General features: G+C 43.6%; 1 protein-coding gene across 1 annotated transcript in view; it reads right to left on the bottom strand.

Moving 5' to 3' along the window:
- Nucleotides 1-20,854, bottom strand: part of vta1 (vesicle (multivesicular body) trafficking 1) — a 213,190-nt gene that overhangs the window by 44,370 nt on the left and 147,966 nt on the right. The window contains 1 exon segment of the mRNA XM_052012390.1: nucleotides 13,533-13,730. Within this exon segment, the coding sequence (XP_051868350.1) occupies nucleotides 13,533-13,730 (198 nt within the window).

Raw genomic sequence — 20,854 nt, 5'->3', positions numbered from 1 at the left:
CTTGGTCCATGACCACTCAAAACAGAGAACGCGCATTCAGGATGCCATTGAGAACAGGGTCCATCGATGGGAGCAAACAGAAGCTCTCCGTAAATGGTGGAAGGAGCCAGGCCAACAAACTATCCACCTGCCGACTACCTCAGGCATTCTTGTTCCATATATGCAAGAATCTACAGTTCCCACATTGGCTTCATCACACACCTCAGAACTGGAGTGAAACCGAGACACCCTTGACCTCAAGGGTCGAGGAATGGAAGATGACCATTTAGATCAACTGGTCAAAGTCAAGTTTATTGTCATATGCACAAGTACGTGTGTGCACAGGTGCAATGAAAACCTTACTTGTGGCAGCATTCACAAGAAAAACATAAATTAAACATAAATTATACATAATTTTTACAAGATAAAACACAATTAGAACAAAATAAAACAAAGTCCAATTTAGTGCAAAGTGGCCATAGTGTTGCTAAACTGTAGTGATTAGGGTTTTGCCAGTTGGTTCAAGAACCGAACGGTTGAAGGGAAGAAGCTGTTCTTGAACCTGGTGATGACTATTTACATTTTTATTGTGAGTGGGATCTTTCCATGTGTTTGTTAACGTTACAATAATTTATACTCAAAAAAAAATTTAGCTGAATAATATATTCAGGTGATGAACAAGGTGCTGTATCACTGCAAGCTCTTTCATTGAGGCCATCAGTAGGTTACTGGGAAGATGGCTCATTTAAGAACCCTTGCTGCATCTTCTGAAATACAAATTTCTCAGAATGTGCTTCATGTAACAAGAAGCTCGATGCCTACTCAGCAGAGGTTTCATTTCAATATTCCATTACACTCAGCTGAACACCAAATTGTAAAGCGGACACAAGGGGCATTGTCTGGATGGGTGACCTACTCTGAGAAATATGACTATTTTACTACAGCATTCAACTTTGTACAGCAAATTGCAAGCTTTCTTCACATGGTTAACATGACTTATGGCAGCTTATGCTAGTTGTGAGAGCAGAGGGGGAAACTCAATGCAGACCATTCTTCAATTCAAAGTCAGCCAAGTTCAAATTATCTAATGATTAATCATGTTATATAGTGCTGAATTTTCAATTTGCTGTTTACGTGTTTACTTCAAACTAACCAGGGCAAAGCAGAAGTCTGCATTCTCAAGAGATTATATCGGGCATACAACCAATTTAAACAAGGGCAGAATGAAGTAAAAGCTAGAGCAAATTATTAGTCTCGCTTCTGATAATACAGCTGATTGCTGACAGATGGTAAGAATTACAGCATACATTTTGAAACTGGGATCCCCTGTGGTGATCAGCAGATTCCAGAATTCTGCTGACTTAAAACTAAGTTCTCTACATGTTGCATCTTCAGCACAGAGTGAAGGCTACACCCGTTAAAACTTCCCTGCAACCAATAGTTTTGTATCCGTTCTTAACTTTCTGTCTGAATACATTTTGTGTCCCCCTCATTAGTTCTATTTCCCGTCATTTAATAATGCACATTCTCTGCAACCGTTTTTGCTTTATATTGGCTGCCATATTTCCTTTGAAATTAGGACAGGTTGACTTTGATTCTAAGGGAAGGAGTCGTACATTTGTAGTGACATTATAGTACAGAGGAATGAGGGGAGATTTGATAGAGGTCAACAAAATTGAGGGGTATAGACAGAGTAAACACAAGTAGGCTCTTTCCACCTAGATTAGGAGAGATAAGCACAAGAGGACATGGCTTTAGGGTGAAAGAGGAAAGATTTAGGGGGAAATTCTTTACTCAGAGAGTGGTGGGAGTGTGGAACGAGTTGCCATCTGACATGGTAAATGTGGGCTCACTCTTAAGTTTTAAGAATAACGGATAGATATATGGATGGGAGAGGGTTATGGACTGGGTGCAGGTCAATGGGACTAGCAGAATAAAGTTTTGGCACATACTAGAAGGGCAGAATGGCCTGTTTTCTGTGCTGTAGTGTTCTATGGTTCTACTCTTGGTTCTCCAGTCTGACATTCACAGGTACATACCCCTGCTGTACTTTAACAAAAATACCTGCTCAGACTGCACACTGCAGTGCCAGGGACCGGGCAGGAACCCCCACCCTCTGTCAGCCCTCTCCCAGCAGCGAATCACCCACGGCCAAGTGCAGAGAGGCTGGGGGAAGCAGCGTGGCTACTCAGCATGGTGGTGAAGCTCAGAGCTGGACTCTGGTTCAAATGGAGAGTGCGGACCACTGCTGGAGACTGGCGGTGGCTGCTCCAAGGATCCTACGGTCTATCTGATCACCTGTTGTGGGACGTGATGGGGAAGCCGTGGTCCTCCTCCGCTTGGCTGCACAAGATCAAAGCCAGTGAGATAGCAGTTTTCATCACATCCAACGTGCAGGTGAGGAGAGAGACCACAGGATCCAGGTGATCCTTCAACACATCAGAGCAACTGCTGCCAGACCCCAGCAATGACCCACACTCGCCATGCTGTTCAGGTACATTCCTGAGCCTCCTATCTTAATGCTGTGTGGCTGCACTGTTTGACCCAGTGGCTAGGTGTGGAAGGTCTCATGGGCAGACTCTCCACACTTAGCCATTGTTGCAGTTGGCCTGGCTTCCTGACACCCCAGCAGCAGGGAGGGCAGCGGCATGTGCTGGATTCTGAGCAGGGGAGAGGGCAGGAGCTTAGGCCAGGTTCCCAATGCAACACCAGGGAGGGCCAGGGTTTATACCAGGAAGCTGGAGCACCAGGAAGCTGCACTGCCCATAATACATCTCTTTATGTTGATGTAATGATTCCTTCTAGCACTGATTCCATTAACACTCCCATAGACTAGAAATGTACTATGTGTGGTAAGCAAGGTACCAGAGCTATGAGATAAGACAAGATTTCTTTATTAGTCACATGTACATCGAAACACACAGTGAAATGCACCTTTTGCTTAGAATGCTCTGGGGGCAGCCTGCAAGCGTTGCCACGCTTCTGGTACCAACATAGCATGCCCACAACTTCTTAACCCGTACATCTTTGGAACGTGAGAAGAAACCTGAGCACCCAGAGGAAACCCACACAGACAAGGGGAGAACATACAAACTCCTTACAGACAGCAGCGGGAATTGAACTGGGTCACTGGCGCTGTGATAGCGTTATGCTAACCGCTACGCTACTGAAGAGCAGAAGAAAGCCATTTGATCAGGTCTACCTACTGAAAGAACCACCCACTTAGTTCCATCCTTTTGCCCCCTTCCCAAATCCACATCTTCAGATTTACAATGATGACAACAGGGAGGCATTCAGCCCGGTGAGACAATGCCAGTAAAGCACAAACCAACCAGTCCCACTCTCCTACCTTCATTCCAGAGCCTTACTAATTCTTTCCTTTCAGATACGCATCTAACATTCCAGATCCTACCCACTCGTTGTGTAACAAACATTTTTTGGCACATCACTTTGGTTCTTTTGCCAATCACTTTCTTTTTGTGTTCCCGAGTTCTTGACCACTCTGCCAATGGGAACAGTTTATCGTTATTTAGTGTATACACTTGATGATTTTAAGTACTTCATGGTCTCCTGTGTTCCAAGAAAACAACCCGAGCTTCTATCCACATAACTAATGTTCCTCATACCTTTTGTCACCGTAATTCTAATAGCTTTAAAATAGTAATGGAAAAAGATAGGACAGGTCCACAAATTGGAGCAAGGCTCACTCTGATGGCATTAGACAGAAACTTACAAAGGTTGATCGGGAGAACCTACTTGCAGGTAAAGGGACGTCTCACCTGTGGGCGACTTTTAAGAGTGAGATAGGGAGAGTTCAGGGCTAACATGTTCCTGTTAGAATGAAGGACAAGGCTGGCAGGATTAAGAAACCCTGGTTAGTGAGGGATATTGAGTATCTGGTCAGGAAAAAGGAGGAGGCATAAGTGAGGTATATGCAGTTGGAATCAAGTGAATCCCTTAAGGAGTACAAGGGATGTGGGTATACATGAAGGGAAATCAGAAGGGCAAAAAGAGGACAGGAGAAAGCTTTGGCAGATATGGTGGAAAATTCTGAGAGTTTCTGTAAGTAAATTAAGAGAAAAGGCCATGTAGGGAAAACAACAGATCCCCTTAAAAGATCGAAGTGGTCATCTACATGTGGAGCCACAGGAGATGGGCGAGGTCTTAAATGAATATTTCTTGAAACATTTAACATTACAAAAGAAGAGCTGCTGGCGTATTAAAGCACATAAAAGTGGTTAAATCTCGGGGGCCTGATCAAGTGCATCTCAGGACTTTGTGGGAAGCTAGGGAAGAAATTGCTGAGGACCTGGCAAAGATATTTGTATCATTGTTAGCCACGGTTGAGGTAATGGAAGACTGGAGTGTGGCTAATGTTGTGTCTTATTCATGAAGGGCTGCAAGGACAAGTCAGGTAACTACAGGCCGGTGAACCTAACATCAGTGGTGGGAAAATTACTGGAGGGGATTCTGAGAGACAGGATTGACCTAGACTATTGAACAGGTCCCTTATACGATGAGATGGACTCTGACCTCACGATCTACTTTATTATGGTCTTGCACCTCATCTGTAGCTGTGACACTTTACTCTGTACTGTTATTGTTTTTACCTGTACTACCTCAATGCACTCTGTACTAACCCAATGTAACTGCACTGTGTAATGAACTGACCTGTACGATCGGCATGCAAGGCAAGTTTTTCACTGCACCTTGGCACAAGTGACAATAATAAACCACTACCAATACATTTGGAAAGGCAAGGACTGATTAGGGATAGTCTGTCAGCATAGCTTTGTGCGTGGGAAACTGTCTCGTGAATTTGACTGAGTTTTTTTTTTGAAGAGCTGAAAAGAGGAATGATGAGAGCAGGGTGGTTGATGTTGTCCACATAGACTTCAGCAAGGCCTATGACAAGATCCTGCATGGTGGACTGGTGCGGAAGGTTAGATCACATGGGATCCAGGGCGAGCTAGCTAATCGGATACAAAATTGAATTGGGAGGAGGGAGGGGGAGGGTGGTAGTGGAGGGCTGTTTCTAAGATCGAAAGCTTGTGACCAGGGCAGGAGTTACATAGTAAGTGGTAGGGCCCTGGAGAGTGCAGTAGGACATAAAGACCTAGGGGTACAGGCACACAGTTTCCTGAAAGTTGGGCCACAGGTAGACAGGGTGGTGAAAGTGGCTTTTGGCATGCATGGCTTCAATGATCAGGGCACTGATTGCAAGAGTTGGGATGTCATGTTAGAGCTGTGCAAGATGTTGGTGAGAACGCAATTGAAGTATTATGTGCGGTTCTGGTCACCCAGCTAAGGAAGGATGTCATTAAGCTGGAAAGGATGCAGAAAAGAATCACAAGGATGTTACTGGGACTGGAGGGCTTGAGTTATAAAGAGAGGCTGGATAGGTTGGGGCTTTATTGCCTGGAGCTTAGAGGCTGAGGGGTGACCTTATGGAGGTTTATAAAATCATGAGGGGCATAGATAAGGTGAAAGGGCACAGTCTTTTTCCCAAGGTAGGGGCATCTAAAACTAGAGGGTATAGTTTTAAGGTGAGAAGGGAAAGAATCAAAAGATATGTGAGGGGCAAGTTTTTCACACAGGGTGGCAAGTACATGGAACAGGCTGCCAGAAGAAGTGGTAGAGGCAGGTACAGTTACAACGTTTAAAAGACATTTGTTCAAGTACATGGATAAGGAAGGTTTAGAGGGATGTGGGCAAAATATAGCCAAATGGGACTAGCTCAGGTCGGCAACTTTACCGGCCTGGATGAGTTGGGCTGCAAGTCTTGTTTCCTTTCTGTATTATTCTATAACTCTATCTGGAATCATTCTGCTGAATCTCTTCTATACCCCTCAAAAGCCTTCACACCTTTTCCAAACTGTGGGTCCTCGACCGGATACAAATTCCCAGTTGTAGCTGAACCAGTGATTTATAAAGGTTCATCACAACTTCCTTGCTCTCGCACCTTTTGTCTCTATTTATAAAGCCCAGAATCCTCTGTACTATTGTAACCACGCTCTCAATATGCCATTCCACCTTTAATTGACCATGTACATCCAACCCCAGATCTCAGTTCTTATCTGGCACTTTATCAAATGCCTTTGGAAGTCCATTTACGTCACACCATCTGCATTCCCTCATTGACCCTTTCTATCACTTCATCAAAAATCTCTATCAAGTTAGCCAGACATAATTTTAGTAAGGAATTTAGTACATGGAATTTAGTAAGGCATTTGATAATGTTCCTCATGGAAGACTCATTCAGAAAGTCAGGAGGTATGGGATCCAGGGAAACTTGGCTGTGTGGACTCAGAATTGGCTCACCCAGTGAAGACAGAGGGGTGGTGGTAGATGGAGCGTATTCTGCCTGGAGGTCGGTGACCAGCGGTTCCGCAGGGATCTGTTCTGGGATTCCTGTTCTTTGTGATTTTTATAAATGACTTGGATGAAGGTGTAGAAGGGTGGATTAGTAAGTTTGCTGACGATACAAAGGTTGGTGGTGTTGTGGATAGTGTAGAAGGTTGCTGTAGATTACAACAGGACATTGATAGGATGCAGAGCTGGGCTGAGAAGTGGCAGATGGAGTTCAACCCGGAAAAGTGTGAAGTGATGTAATTTGGAAGATCAAATTTGAAGGCAGAATACAAGGTTAACAGTGTGGAGGAACAGAGGGATTTTGGGGTCCACGTCCATAAATCCCTCAGGGTTGCTGCGCAGGTTGATAGGGTTGTTAAGGGGGGTAGGGGTGGGGGGGGCGGGGGGAGTGTGAGAGAGAGAGAGAAGGAGAGGAGTGAGAGAGAGAGAGGGGGAGTGAGGGGGGTTTGAGAGAGTGAGAGGGGGGTGAGAGAGAGAGAGAGAGAGGGGGGTGAGAGGCAGGGGTGAGAGAGAGAGAGGGGGGTGAGAGAGAGAGAGGGGGGTGAGAGAGAGAGAGGGGGGTGAGAGAGAGGGGGGTGAGAGAGAGGGGGGTGAGAGGGGGGTGAGAGAGAGGGGGGTGAGAGAGGGGGGGTGAGAGAGAGGGGGGTGAGAGAGAGGGGGTGAGAGAGAGGGGGTGAGAGAGAGGGGGGAGAGAGAGAGGGGGGGTGAGAGAGGGGGGGGGTGAGAGAGGGGGTGAGAGAGGGGGGTGAGAGAGGGGGGTGAGAGAGAGGGGGGTGAGAGAGAGGGGGTGAGAGGAGAGGGGGGTGAGTGAGACAGGGGGAGTGAGTGAGACAGAGGGGGAGTGAGTGAGACAGAGGGGGAGTGAGTGAGACAGAGGGGGAGTGAGTGAGACAGAGGGGGAGTGAGTGAGACAGAGGGGGAGTGAGTGAGACAGAGGGGGAGTGAGTGAGACAGAGGGGGAGTGAGTGAGACGGGGGGGTGAGAGGGGGGGTGAGTGAGAGAGGGGGAGTGAGAGAGAGAGGGGGGAGTGAGAGAGAGAGGGGGGAGTGAGAGAGAGAGGGGGGAGTGAGAGAGAGAGGGGGGAGTGAGAGAGAGAGAGGGGGAGTGAGAGAGAGAGGGGGGAGTGAGAGAGAGAGAGGGGGAGTGAGAGGGAGAGAGAGACGGGGAGTGAGAGGGAGAGAGAGACGGGGAGTGAGAGAGAGTGAGAGGGGAGTGAGAGGGAGAGAGAGAGGAGTGAGAGGGAGAGAGAGACGGGGAGTGAGAGGGAGAGAGGGGGAGTGAGAGAGAGAAAGGGGGGAGTGAGAGAGAGAAAGGGGGGAGTGAGAGAGAGAGAGAGGGAGTGAGAGAGAGAGGGGGAGTGAGAGAGAGGGGGGAGTGAGAGAGAGAGGGGGAGTGAGAGAGAGAGGGGGAGTGAGAGAGAGAGGGGGAGTGAGAGAGAGAGGGGGAGTGAGAGGGAGGGAGAGACGGGGAGTGAGAGAGAGGGGGAGAGAGAGAGAGAGGGGGAGTGAGAGAGAGAGAGGGGGAGTGAGAGAGAGAGAGAGAGAGAGACGGGGAGTGAGAGAGAGAGAGAGGGGGGACAGAGAGAGAGAGAGGGGGGAGGTAGGGAGGCAGGTGGCGAGGTGGGGTCAAGAGGATCCTGACTATATTATAACAGCTGTTTGCAGAGACACTGGTGGAGGTCTGAGACACACTTGGCTGCTCACTCTTTCAGCTGCGGATGGCACATAACCCATGAAAACCAAAAGTAATGCAAAATCTGGATATATTATTATATTTTGTTTTTCTCCCCCAAAGTATTTGGCCAGAAAAATAATTTCCAAATGCAACTCAAAATTTGTTTTCTGACGCAAGGGGAATTTGAAGACAGAATTGTAAAGAATGAAAAACGTTCCTCTCACTGGTTCCCACCCTGCTAAAGCTGGCTTTGTCTTGTTTCCTGTGAATGGAATGTTTCTTCTATTATGCACTTTAGCATCAAGCATTTCCAAACTACGTTATCCTTGATAGATAGGGAGTGCAAGATGCAGAGTAAAACAATCTGTGTACCGCCCACCAGTAAATTCAACCCTCAATGGAGAACATCTCTTGTTGCACCCAATCCTTGTCTCCACAACTGGAGAGCGGCCCAAGCACGTGACGCAGAAGCGAAAGTAATGCCTCCAAGTTGAGGCTGGCACTTGAGACACAAAACTAGTATCAACTATTCTCAAATCAGAAAAATCTGTTACTTTTTTGCCTTAAACTTCCACAGATTGAAAGTATCCTAACTGGTTGCATCATGGTCTGGTACGGCAATTCGAATGCGCAGGAATTTAAAAGCTGCAGAGAGTAGTGAACTCAGCCCAATACGTCATGGGCACATCCCTCCCCACCACTGGTAGTATCTACATGAGGCGCTGCCTCAAGGAGGCAACATCCATCATCAAAGATCCCCACCATCCATATAGCAACACTATGACCACTGTGCACTAAAATGGACTTTTTTTTGTTCTAATTGTGTTCTTTTCTTGTAAAAATTGTGTATAATTTATGTTTAATTTGTGTTTTTCTTGAGAATGCTGCTTAAATGATGCTCTGAGCCTGTGATGCTGTTGCCAGTAAGTTTTTCATTGCACCTGTGCATATGACAATAACCTCGACTTTCACTCAACGACGGACCTTAACGTCAAATGCAGTCAAACTACCCAAGGTTCACAGACAGGACATCATGTCAACCTGCTCTTGTACCTGCTGATCATTTCCAGCATGATCTGGTTTAATCTGCAGTTCTTTTGCTTTCCCATTTACTCACCTTTTCTGTCTTAATTTCAGATATCCAACATCAGCATTTTTTTTGTTGTTAGAATAACCTCAACGGCAGCTATTCAATAGTTGCCAGTGAAGCTGATGAAAGGCTGCTGGATTGCTGCAGCAGAGTTTATTCTGAAATGAGGTTATCATGGGGTATAGGAGATTTTCAAATGATCAGTCTAAGGTGAACTCCAAGCCAGGTTGAGTGCGAAGGCAGTGAGAGGCTGATTTTCTGAACGTGCACTAGTTGGAAGGATTCTGCAGAGCTGCTCCGACAAATAGCCCTCAGATCTACAACAGTAAACTCACAGCCATCCAGCACCCATGTGGAATGTCGGGTGCTGGCTGCATGAATATGCTCAGAATCAGGTTTATTATCACTGACATATGTCTGAAATTTGTTATTTTGTGGCAGCAGTACAGTGCAAGACATAGAAGTTACAAAAATAATAGTGCAGAAGAGGAATAACAAGGTAGTGTTCATGGGTTCATGGACTATTCAGAAATCTGATGGCGTAGGGGAAGAAGCTGTTCCTGAAACATTGATTGCAGGTCTTCAGGCTCCTGTATCTCCTCCCTGATGGTAGTAACATGAAGAGGCCATATTCCAGATGGTGATGGACTATTTTCTTGATGGGAAGAGAATTCAGAAATCAGTGGTGCAAAGGGACTTGCGAGTCCCAGTTCAGGAGTCCTTCAAGGTCAACTTGTAGGTTGAGTCGGTGGTAAGGAAGGCAAATGCAATGTTAGCATTCAGTTCAAGAGGACTACAATATAAAAGCAAGGATGTACTGCTGAGGCTTTCTAAGATCATGGTCACAACGTATTTTGAACATTGAGAGCAATTTTGGGCCCCGTATCCAAGGAAAGATGTGCTGGCCCTGGAGACGGTCCAGAGGAGGTTCACAAGAATGATCTTGGGAACGAAAGGCTTAACATACGAGGAGTGTTTGATAGTTCGGGGCCTGTACAATGTAGTTCAGAAGGATGAGGGAGGATCTCATTGAAACCTACCGGGATACTGAAGGCCTGGATAGAGTGGACGTGGAGAGGATGTTTCCATTAGGAGGACAGTCTAGGACCAGAGGGCACAGCCTCAGAATAAAGTGACATCCCTTTAGAACTGAGATGAGGAGGAATTTCTTCAGGTGGTGAATCTGTGGAATTCATTGTCACAGAGGGCTGTGGAGGCCAAGTCATTGGGTGTATTTAAGGCAGAGATTGATAGGTTCTTGACTGGTAAGGGGGTTAAGGGTTACAGGGAGAAGGCAGGAAAATGGGGTTGAGAGAAAAAAGAATCAGCCGTGATTGAATGGCAGAGTAGACTCGATGGGCCGAATGGCCTAATTCTGCTCCTATACCTTATGAGAATTGTTCAAATAAAAATTACTGTACATCACACACTAGTATTCTATGCATAAACCTTTAGATAAATTGCCAAACTATGTTATCTCCTACCCTTTTAGATAACTTTTACACTGCAATTCTATATTTTAAGGGTAACCAGTACCAATGCAATAATAAAGGAATTACTGTATTCGGCATCACATCAAGTGCCAAATCTTTAAAGAGGATGCTGCTGTTAATCAGTCCACAACTGCACTGCCCTTGTGTATAAACATAAATAAACTAAAAATGTCTTCTCACACTTATTGTGCATAACACTTGAAATAAAATTTGCTGTTTGAGCATTTTATGAAATTCCCTAATATTCTTAGAAATTTTTGCCAGCTACATGAGAATTCCGGATGCATAAATACCAGATAAATGAGGGATCACTGTACTTGGACCATATGCTGTTCCTTGCTACATCATGCATTAAAAATTAACTCTGCATTGGACTGTTGAACAAGTGACAATGAGCAAATATTCTGACAGATTCTGAGTACTGCTTTTTTTTAAATCCACAATATTACAGCAATGCCAAATAGAATAAGAAAACAGAGTTATTATTTTGGGTATTCAAGTTGAACACCAATAAAACAATGAACTCTAATGAAAACATTAGACCTGAAACATCAATTTTGCTTCTCTCTCTGCTGTCTATCCCTTTTTATACCAAGTAAACAAAAAAAAAAGCTTCTAATCATGTGGTACTAGTTCAATAAAAACCCCTGTTCTCAAACAATTTTGGGGTCACCATAGTTCTATTGTGCAATAATGCTTATATTGAGAAAAGCTTCTCTTTTTGCACTCATGACACGGGTTAAAATGGATCAAAGCAACAAAGCTGTAGTAAAAGTGAAAAACAAACTGCTGGAGGAACTCAGCCGGTCAAGCAGCATCTGTGGAGGCAAAGGGATAGTTGTTTTTTGGCTCCAGACTGCAGCATTGGCAGTCTCTTGTGACTCTAATCTGTAGTTCAGGATCTACGCAAGATCCTTTTCACAGAATAATTGACTCTTTTGCAGATTACAGACAAAAGGAGATAATTTTTTCCCCAATAACTAGCTGTCTACACACACCAAATTATGCAACTTTATCGAGTTGCTTTGTGTTCTAATCTAATATTACATTCTCATATGATCACATGACCAAGCTGGACGCCAGTTAAGCTGTTTGTCATCAGAACACGTTTCAGATGTAATGAGCATGTTAATTGGCCTTACAATGAAGTCAATGGTTCCTCTCCATTACAAATTCATTGGGCGTAAACATTACCACAAAGCTTGGGAAGCATTAAAACTGCTTAAAATAAGCAGGCCGTTCAAGGTCAATCATTGGAAACTGCATGGGTGGACCCAATGGGACCAGAGAGGCCACGTTCAAGACTCACCAATTAATTTGTAAATATCATAAATTGCTGCAGCCAATTAGTGCCAGTGTTGAAAAAAAAGGAATGATCTGCTAATTTAACAATGGTAACAACAAATAGCCATCTCCGAACATCCGTGCATGTCATTCGAATGGGACAAACAAGAATGAAATCTGCAAATGAGTTGCTTGGAATTTTTGGGGTGAAATGTGAAACCTCACAGGATGTAACCACAGATCTGTATTGTGTGGTTTAACTTGGAGAGTAAGAATACAGTTTACTTGAAACTGGGTACAGAGTTCCTTTACCTACTGCTAGTTAGGATGACTAATGAATAGGGGGAAATGGTGAAAGAGGCTACAGTGTACAAAGGTTAGGAAGAATTCAGATAAGCTTGAGCAACAAACAGTCTGCTGGATGAACTCAGTGGGTTGAACTGCATCTGTGGAAGGAATTGAATTGCTGATGCTTCAGGTCGAAACACTGCATCAGGACCCGAAACGTCAACAATTCATTCCCCCCACCCCCCCAACACAGATAATGCTCGACCCGATGAGTTCCTTCAGCAGTTTGTTTGTTGCTCCAAATTCCAGTGTCTGAAGTCTCGTGTGTCTACATTCAGATAAGCTCGGTGGGCACTTTGGACACAAGTATGTTGTTTTAATTGGCTCTCGAATGTCTTCTCTTCTGTAGCCGCTGACTATAACTCAGTTTATGGAAGACCCTTACCCAAAATCTTTACCTAAAGCTTATGGATACTGATGTAAGATCACTGAATGAAAATATTAAATGTTTCTCTGTCCTGCTTGACTTGAACGTTTCCAGCATTGTGCTTTTATTGTAGATTTTCTTTTAAACATATGCACATTACTCCCAGGTTTTTGATATGTTACTGAAAGATGGGAACTATAAGTGAATACAATTAGAAAGCTGCCCCTGACAAGTAATACTTATAAAATCATATAAAACAGGACATCCACAGTACTGCTATTGCTGGATACCTCCTATAACTGAAAAGTCGGGGCACTTTTCTTCAAACACTTGATAGCAAGTTCAAGTTACACTTGTCATTCACCTATATGCTATAAAGACACATGGAGGAACGAAATGTCATTTCCCCCAGACTCACTGGGTTTCACAACACACCCGTAGATGAGATTTTGCGCTTTTGGAGCCCACTGTTTCCCATTCAGCAAAGTACCACCAGGCTCAAGGACAGCTCCTATCCCGCTGTTGTAAGACTATTGAATGGTCCCCTTATACAATAAGATGGACTCTTGACCCCACAACCTACCTCAGCCTTGGCCTTGAACGTTATTATCTGCCTGCACTGCACTTTCCTTGTAACTGCAACATTTTGTTCTGCATTCTGTTATTGTTTTCCCTTGTACTACCTCAATGTACTGATGTGATGAAATGATCTGTAAAACAAAGTTTTTCACTGTACCTCGGTACATGTGACAATAATAAACTAATTTACCAATTTAAATGGTTAGATACCTAGAGATACACCCAGGGGCCATGCCTTTTGTCAAAGATGAGTAGACAGTAAACATAAGCCTTGCATCTACAACAGAATGCAATCTGCATGTTTGAATCAGTCTCCCTTCATTCTCCACGTCACGGTGTACTGTACCTGAGATGCTGGGCACTTCAGCTGGGGTATTGGCTGGAGCATGGGCACCGGGAGGGATGTGAATGGTCGAGAAATTTGACGGAGGGTGATCAGCAGTAGGGTTCTGAATGTTGGAGAGGTCGGCCGACGGCATGGCTGCAGCAGGATCATTGGAGAGGGAAGACTGTGGGAGAGAAGCATCTTCCTCATTCTCATTCTCTGCAAGCAAATATAGTATTTGGTTACCAATATTTTCAATATAAAAGAGTTCTTAATTTATTCAAAGTCTGGTTTATGGTCAGATGCACAAGTCCATGTGTGCACAGGTGCAATGAAAAACTTGCAGCAGCATCATAGGCACATAGCATCAGATACACAACATTCACAAGAAAAACATAAATTATGTAAAGTTTTTCCAAGAAGAAACATAATTAGAACAAAAAAAAGTCCATTGTAGTGCAAGGTGGTCTATTACGCTGCTATACTAAAGGTTAGTATACTAGTATGAGCAGGCACGGTAGTATAACGGTTAGCGTAATGCTTTACAGCGCCAGAGACCCGGGTTCAAATCCGGCCACTGTCTGAAGCAGTTTGTACGTTCACCCCATATCTGCATGGGTTTTCTCCGGGTGCTCCGGTTTCCTCCCACATTCCAAAGACGTACGGGTTAGGAAGTTGTGGGCATGCTATGTTGGCGGTGGAAGCATGGCAACACTTGCGGGCTGCCCCCAGAACAGTCTACGCAAAAGATGCATTTCACTGTGTGTTTCCACGTACATGTGATTAATAAAGATATCTTAATCTTAATTGACAAAAAAAACTACGTGTACTAGTCTTTTATTTAGGGTCTTGCCAGTTGGTTCAAGAACCGAATGGTTGAAGGGAAGTAGCTGTTCTTGAACCTGGTGGTGTGGGACTTCAGCCTTCTGTACCTCCTGCCCGATGGTAGCTGTGAGAAGATGGCATGGCCCGGATGGTGGGGATCCTTGATGACAGATGTTGCCTTCTTGAGGCAGCACCTCATGTAGATACCTCCGATGGATTATTTTCAAAAAGTACTGGTATGTCTGAGATATATTTGGATTAGCAATTGGTCAGAGATGCTGCTCCCATCCTGACGCAGGCTCAGAAACGGACCGTTCAGACCCCGGAGTCCGAGCCATTATTCAACTAGAAAGCAGCTGATGTCGAAGGGTAGTCCATTTACGGACTCCAGTGAAAGGTCAATGGCCTGAAACACTAACATTGTTTCTCTCTCCACAGATGCTGGCTGACATGTTGAGAATTTCTGGCATTTCTGACATTTTTATTTCCAATTTCCAGCATCTGCAGAACACGTGGCCGACTCCTGTTTCTACATTTCTCTCCTGTCTAGCTGTGTAATTTTTCCTGTTTAATTCCATTCTCCCCAAATGGCCTGTTTTTAACTGTGACTGAGACACTATCAGCAGCTTCCTGTCTGGTTTATTATTACACCCCACAGTTATCAGAACAGTGAAGGAACGAGAGCCACTGCCGAAGGCAATATTGGCTTCAGAGCTCTGAGAATGCGAAAAATAAAACAACAACACTGGAAGTTGACAGAGGCAAAGCATCCATCAGAAAAGCTGAACTTAAGGAATTTATTCTTCAAAGTGCCAACATTTTAATTTCTTTCCACTTAATCTCTAATGAAGTTTTGCACTAGTTATTAGGTCATCAACAAAGAAACAGAGAAAGCTACAAAGAAAGGTTAAATCCATGATCTCATTCATCTGCAAATATTCCTAAATGTGGATACCTACAGATCTTGATAAACAGTGCTTAACAAAGCAAGTCATTCTAATAACAACTGTGATACCCTCTGCTCCTTTAAGCAGCTTTTTTAAATAATGTTTTGATCTAATGTACTGCTGGGCAAAGCAATATTTGTAGTCTGACATCTTGCTTTAGCATTGACACAGTTAAGCTGAGGCAATGGTCAGATGCAACTAAAGATACACCATGAATCTAAAAATCAAGTTTGAAGCTTGGGAGCGATAATTTGATGGCAACAAATATCACAGAAAAAAGTCATAAAAACGTAGATGCCAAGTCATACAGCTGGCTAGCTTTTTATTTTAAATAACAATTCAGCAATTTTCTGTAAGTTTGCTATGTCCAAATTCATAGATTCCAATTTCATGACACAAGGATTTGAATTTGTTATTCCAGGATTTACTCATCAATAAAACAAAAATGCTTCAAAATAATAATGCTTGCTTGCCTTCAGTTCCAAGAAATTCACATGGAGCAAAGGGGCAGATGACAAATTGCAAGTGCAATGGAACCAAGGTCTTTGAGGGCTGGACTATGTCCAGATTCAAGGACTGCAAGTGGGATATCTTTTGTCACAGTGCTTTACTGGCTACAATGGGTACATGAACAAAGCAAAGGGGATTTTTACATAACAGATTTCGTTTGCTTTCAACAACAGGAAACATTTCTGCAGGGATTGGTTTTCAATTGTCTTCTCCATTCCATCCTCAATATGACGCACTCCAGAAGCTCATCCTGTGGGGCTACAGATGATTGCCTCTTCATGAGATTTCCCCAGGGATACATCACCAAGATGCCTGTTTATCCTTCAATGCAATAATATCTAATGAGAGAGCCAACTTACTATAAGCAGAGGAATAAACAGAATCAAAGTAAAACTAAACCAATAAATAAAACCACCAGATCTTTATAAGTATCACACTGACTCTTGAAGCTGAAAAGGTTAAGAGAAAAGTATAATCGAGGTGTGAAAATTATGAGGCAGTAAGCTGGGGGTGAAACTATTTCCGCTGGCTGTAGGAACATTGACCAGAATATACAGATTTAATTGCAGAACTGTGAACTGAGGTGAAACATTTTTTAAAATATATAAAGCAAGTAGAGATCAAGAAGGTGTTGCCTGAAAGGGTGGAACATTGAAGTGCAACTTTAAAATGGGTTTTGGAAAATTACTTGAAAGATACACTTTAAAGGGCATTTGGAAAGAACAGGGGAGTGGGACTTAATGGATAGCCTTTTCTCAAAGACATTTCACAGAGACATCTAAAGAATGGTCATCAAATGGTCTTGCATGGACAGATTTAAAAGGTATAGGTGGCACAGGAATAATAGGTCTGTGCTGCGTACAGCTCATCTGTCACACACTTAGACCAATAAATCCACTTGAGGGATTTAGGAATCTAGGACCTCATGGCAAAGTTAACTGCAAGTTCCTGGAAAATACAGCTCAAAGTTTGTCAGATTTCAGTAACAGCTGCTCAAAAGATTGTCCCAGAAAAAGTTCCCAACGTGTAAACAAAAGCACTCAGAATTTATGTACAGCACCACATACTCTGCTTCAACACAGACTTTTCTCCCATTCCATTTTACTTACTCATTAGTTTCCTCTACTTGCTAATGGAAAATGAGACATGACTTGCAGCCTATGCCTTCACACAATGGAGTTCTTGTATTGGCCATAAAAGTCAAAGAGAGCTCTAAAGTCTTTTGCAAATACCTTGTGAGGCAGACATCATTTGCATTTGGTATTTGGTTCTACACTACTCATGTTGTAGCTGACTGTTATTCTGCAGCTGACACCATTTATAACAATATGTCAAAATCAATTACTCATTAGGTGACGAAGTACAAAAGGAGGATTCTAATGATATCTTAATCAGTTCCATCAGCCGTCATTACTTGGAAGCAAAAACAGAAAATGTTGGGGACATTCAGTAGGTAAAGATGACAGAAACAAGAGTTATTTCAGCTCTTTGATGATAACCGAATCATTTGTATGACTTTGGTCTCTGTCCTATCACAGACATTCCCTGTGTTCTCTGCTGCTCCTCCTCTCTGCAACTTAAAAATGTGCTTCAACAATCTGCCGGAAAAACTCAGCAGGTTGAGCAGCATCTGTGGGAGGTAAGGAATTGATGCAGGTTTTCAACCCGAAAAGCTGATAATTCCTTTCCTCCCACAGACACTGCTCGACCCACTGAGTTCCTCCAGCAGATGTTTCGTTGCTCCAGTTTCCAGCGTTGGCAGTCTCATGTCTCTCTTAAAAATGTGCTTACTTTTTTTTCCACTTTTCTAGTTTAGCGAAAAGTCCTTGGTGTGATACATTAATCCTACTTCTCTCCCCACAGATGTTACGTGACGTGTCAGTATCCTCAACATTTTGTTTTTAGTTCATGTTAACAAAATATGCAATTTTTAGCTCTTTCCATTATATTTAAATAATTAACACTTGTCAGTCAGTCAGTACTATATTCCTGAAATCAACAGGACTCAGCAAAGTAAGGTTATTATAATGGTGAAGAAGTAAAAACATACGAGTATCATAGGCTATCTGGCACTTCAAGCCTGCCCTACCATTTATGGCAAATCCTCTAGTCAATGTCTTTTTTCCTGCACCATGCACATTGCTCATGATTCCCTAACATCCAGAAATGTATTGAGCTCGGTTCTGAGTGAATTCCATGACTAAACTTTCACAGGTAGCGAATTTCAAAGACTTACCATCATTTGAGCGAAGCAATTTCTGATCTTAGTCCAAAATGCCTTACCCCTTATTCTGAGAGGGTGACCCCTGGTTCCAGACTCCTTACATCTACCCTGTTGAGCCCTATAAGAATGTTCTATATTTCAAATGATCACCAGCTATTCTTCTAAGCTGAGAATATAGGCAGAGACACTTGATTTCTCCTCAAGCAGCAATCCTAACAACCCATGCGTCAGTTAACCAATTTGTAGTCCACGCCAGTGCATTCCTCCCAATTTCATCTGTTTTCACCTTGTTGACCAACCTCCAGTGTGGAGTTATTTACTACTGGAAGCCTTCAGAAAATCTAATATGCTGCATCCACTGGTTATCCTTTATGTATGCTGGTCATATCCTCAAAGTCCAATGATTAGTCAAACATGATTTCCCTTTCATAATCCATACAGAGACCAGGGTCATACAGCTGATTCAATTACCTTTGCTACCAAAGAGCTGGAATAACTCTCGTTTCTGCTTAATCCTATCACTTTTTTTGAGGGGCTCCGTTCCTTTCATTGTGGGCATAATCATTATGTTGCTGGAGGAACTCAGCAGGCCAGGCAGCATCCATGGAGAAAAGCAGGCGGTCAACGTTTTGGATCAGGACCATTTTTTAGGACTGAAGATAGGAAAAGGGGAATCCCAAAAAATAGCCCACTGCCAGGAGAATTCCAAGTGCAAACTGGAGGAACATCATCTTATTTTCTGTCTTGGAATCTTGCAGCCTAAAGGGATGAGCATTGAATTCTCCCACTTCAAGTAATCCCCACACCGCTTCCCCACAACCCACCCCCTCCCCCACCATGCTTCTTCTCCTCTTCCCTTTCCTAGCCTCTCTTTTTGTATACTCCCCCTTTTTTTCCTCCTTACCATTGGCCCCATTCCCTGGTGGATCTGCTCTCGTCCTCCTGCCCCGCACCTGCCTATCATTATCTCTTACCTGCATCTACCTATCACCACCTTGTGCCCACTCCATCCCCTCTTTTGTCCACCTATCACTGTTCTGCTTTTCCCTCCAAGTATATTGGACTTCCCCTTTTCCTATCTTCAGTCCTGAAAAAGGGTCCTGACCCGAAACATTGACCGCCTGCTTTTCTCCATGGATGCTGCCTGGCCTGCTGAGTTCCTCCAACATCAGAGTGTTTTTCTTCTAGATTCCAGCATCAGCAGTCCCCGTCCTTTGTTTCTCTATGGGCATAATCATGTTTTCAGAGAATCTTTTGTGATCCCAGAACATCACTGAGTGCACTTCTGAAGTGTTATCAGTGTGTAGTGTAGGAAGCACTGAAGGTAAATGTGTTAACTACATCTCTGAATACAGAAACATGACAATAACCAGATATGGGTCAAGTATAGTGCAAAGCATAAGGGAAAACTCCAGCAGAAGTGTTTCTAACCACCTGGCTTTGTCATTTAAAGTTGAGTTCCCCATCATCAATGTACTGGGGATCAGCATCTACATTCAGTAGACTTAGAGAGGTAAATAAAATCATGACGGGCATAGATAGGGTGAATGCACACAGTCTTTTTCTCAGGAGAAGGGAATCAAAATCTAGAAGGCATAGGTTTAAGGTGAGAGGGGAAATATTCAAAGGGGACCCGAGGGGCAACTTTTTCCACTCAGAGGGTGGTGCGCATATGGAACAAGCTGCCAGAGGAAGTGGATGAGGCAGGTACAATACCACTTAAAAGAAATTTAGACAGGTACATGGATAGGAAAATCTTAGAGGGGTCTGGGCCATGTGCAGGCAAATAGGACTAACTAGATGGGCAACTTGGTCGGCGTAGATGAGTCGGGCCGAAGGGCCTGTTTCCGTGCTGTATTACTCTATGACCGTGGCTGCAATATGCACCATCTACAAAGTATACCGTGGTGATTTGCTAACGTTAATTTGACACACCACCCAAACTTGCTGCCACAATACTATTTCAGATAAAAAATAAGGGAGATACTCTGGTGTTCTGGACCAATATTTACCAATCAACGAACTAAATGACCACATCAGATTACCTTGTTACTATGACCCGGTGGGTGGGTCTTTGATTATGCTTTTGGTGAAGCGGCTAGCATAAATCAAAGACCCCACCCACCAAGGTCATTCTCTCTTCTCTCCTCTTCCATTGGGTAGAAGATACAGGAGCCTGAGGGCACGTACCACCAGCTTTTACCCCACTGTGATAAGACTACTGAACAGTTCCCTTATACGATAAGATGAACTCTGACCTCACGATCTACCTTGTTGTGACCTTGCACCTTATTGCACTGCACTTTCTCTGTAGCTGTGACACTTTACTCTGTACTGTCATTGTTTTTTTACCTGTACTACATCAATGCACTCTGTACTAACTCAATGTAACTGCACTGTGTAATGAATTGACCTGTACGATTGGTATGCAAGACAAGTTTTTCACTGTACCCTCGTACAAGTGACAATAATAAACAATACCAATCATATTGCAGCATGTGGGATCTTGCTGTGCCCAAATTGGCTGCCATTTTTCCTGCAACGTACAAGGCTGACATTTCAAAAAGTACTTCATTGGCAGTTAACTGCCACGAGATGTCCTGAGGTTGTGAAGGAGCTTTATAACTTTATTTCAGTGTGGTATGTACTTGGCACATCCCCAACATTTAGTAAAGCTCGTGATGTGGGGAATTCCATTTCCAGGGTTTCCTATACAGCTCTACGAAGGGACTGTTTTGTTTTGGGGTGTTCCGATAACATTGAAATATATTTCAGTTTCAACACAAGATTTATTGCACTTCATTTTTCCAACCATCCTAAGGCCAGGAGTTGAAACT

The sequence above is a fragment of the Pristis pectinata genome, chromosome 3, assembly GCF_009764475.1.
Source record: "Pristis pectinata isolate sPriPec2 chromosome 3, sPriPec2.1.pri, whole genome shotgun sequence".
NCBI lineage: Eukaryota > Metazoa > Chordata > Chondrichthyes > Rhinopristiformes > Pristidae > Pristis > Pristis pectinata.
The sequence above is the reverse complement of the archived record's forward strand: the minus strand, read 5'-3'. Positions and strand labels throughout refer to the sequence as shown.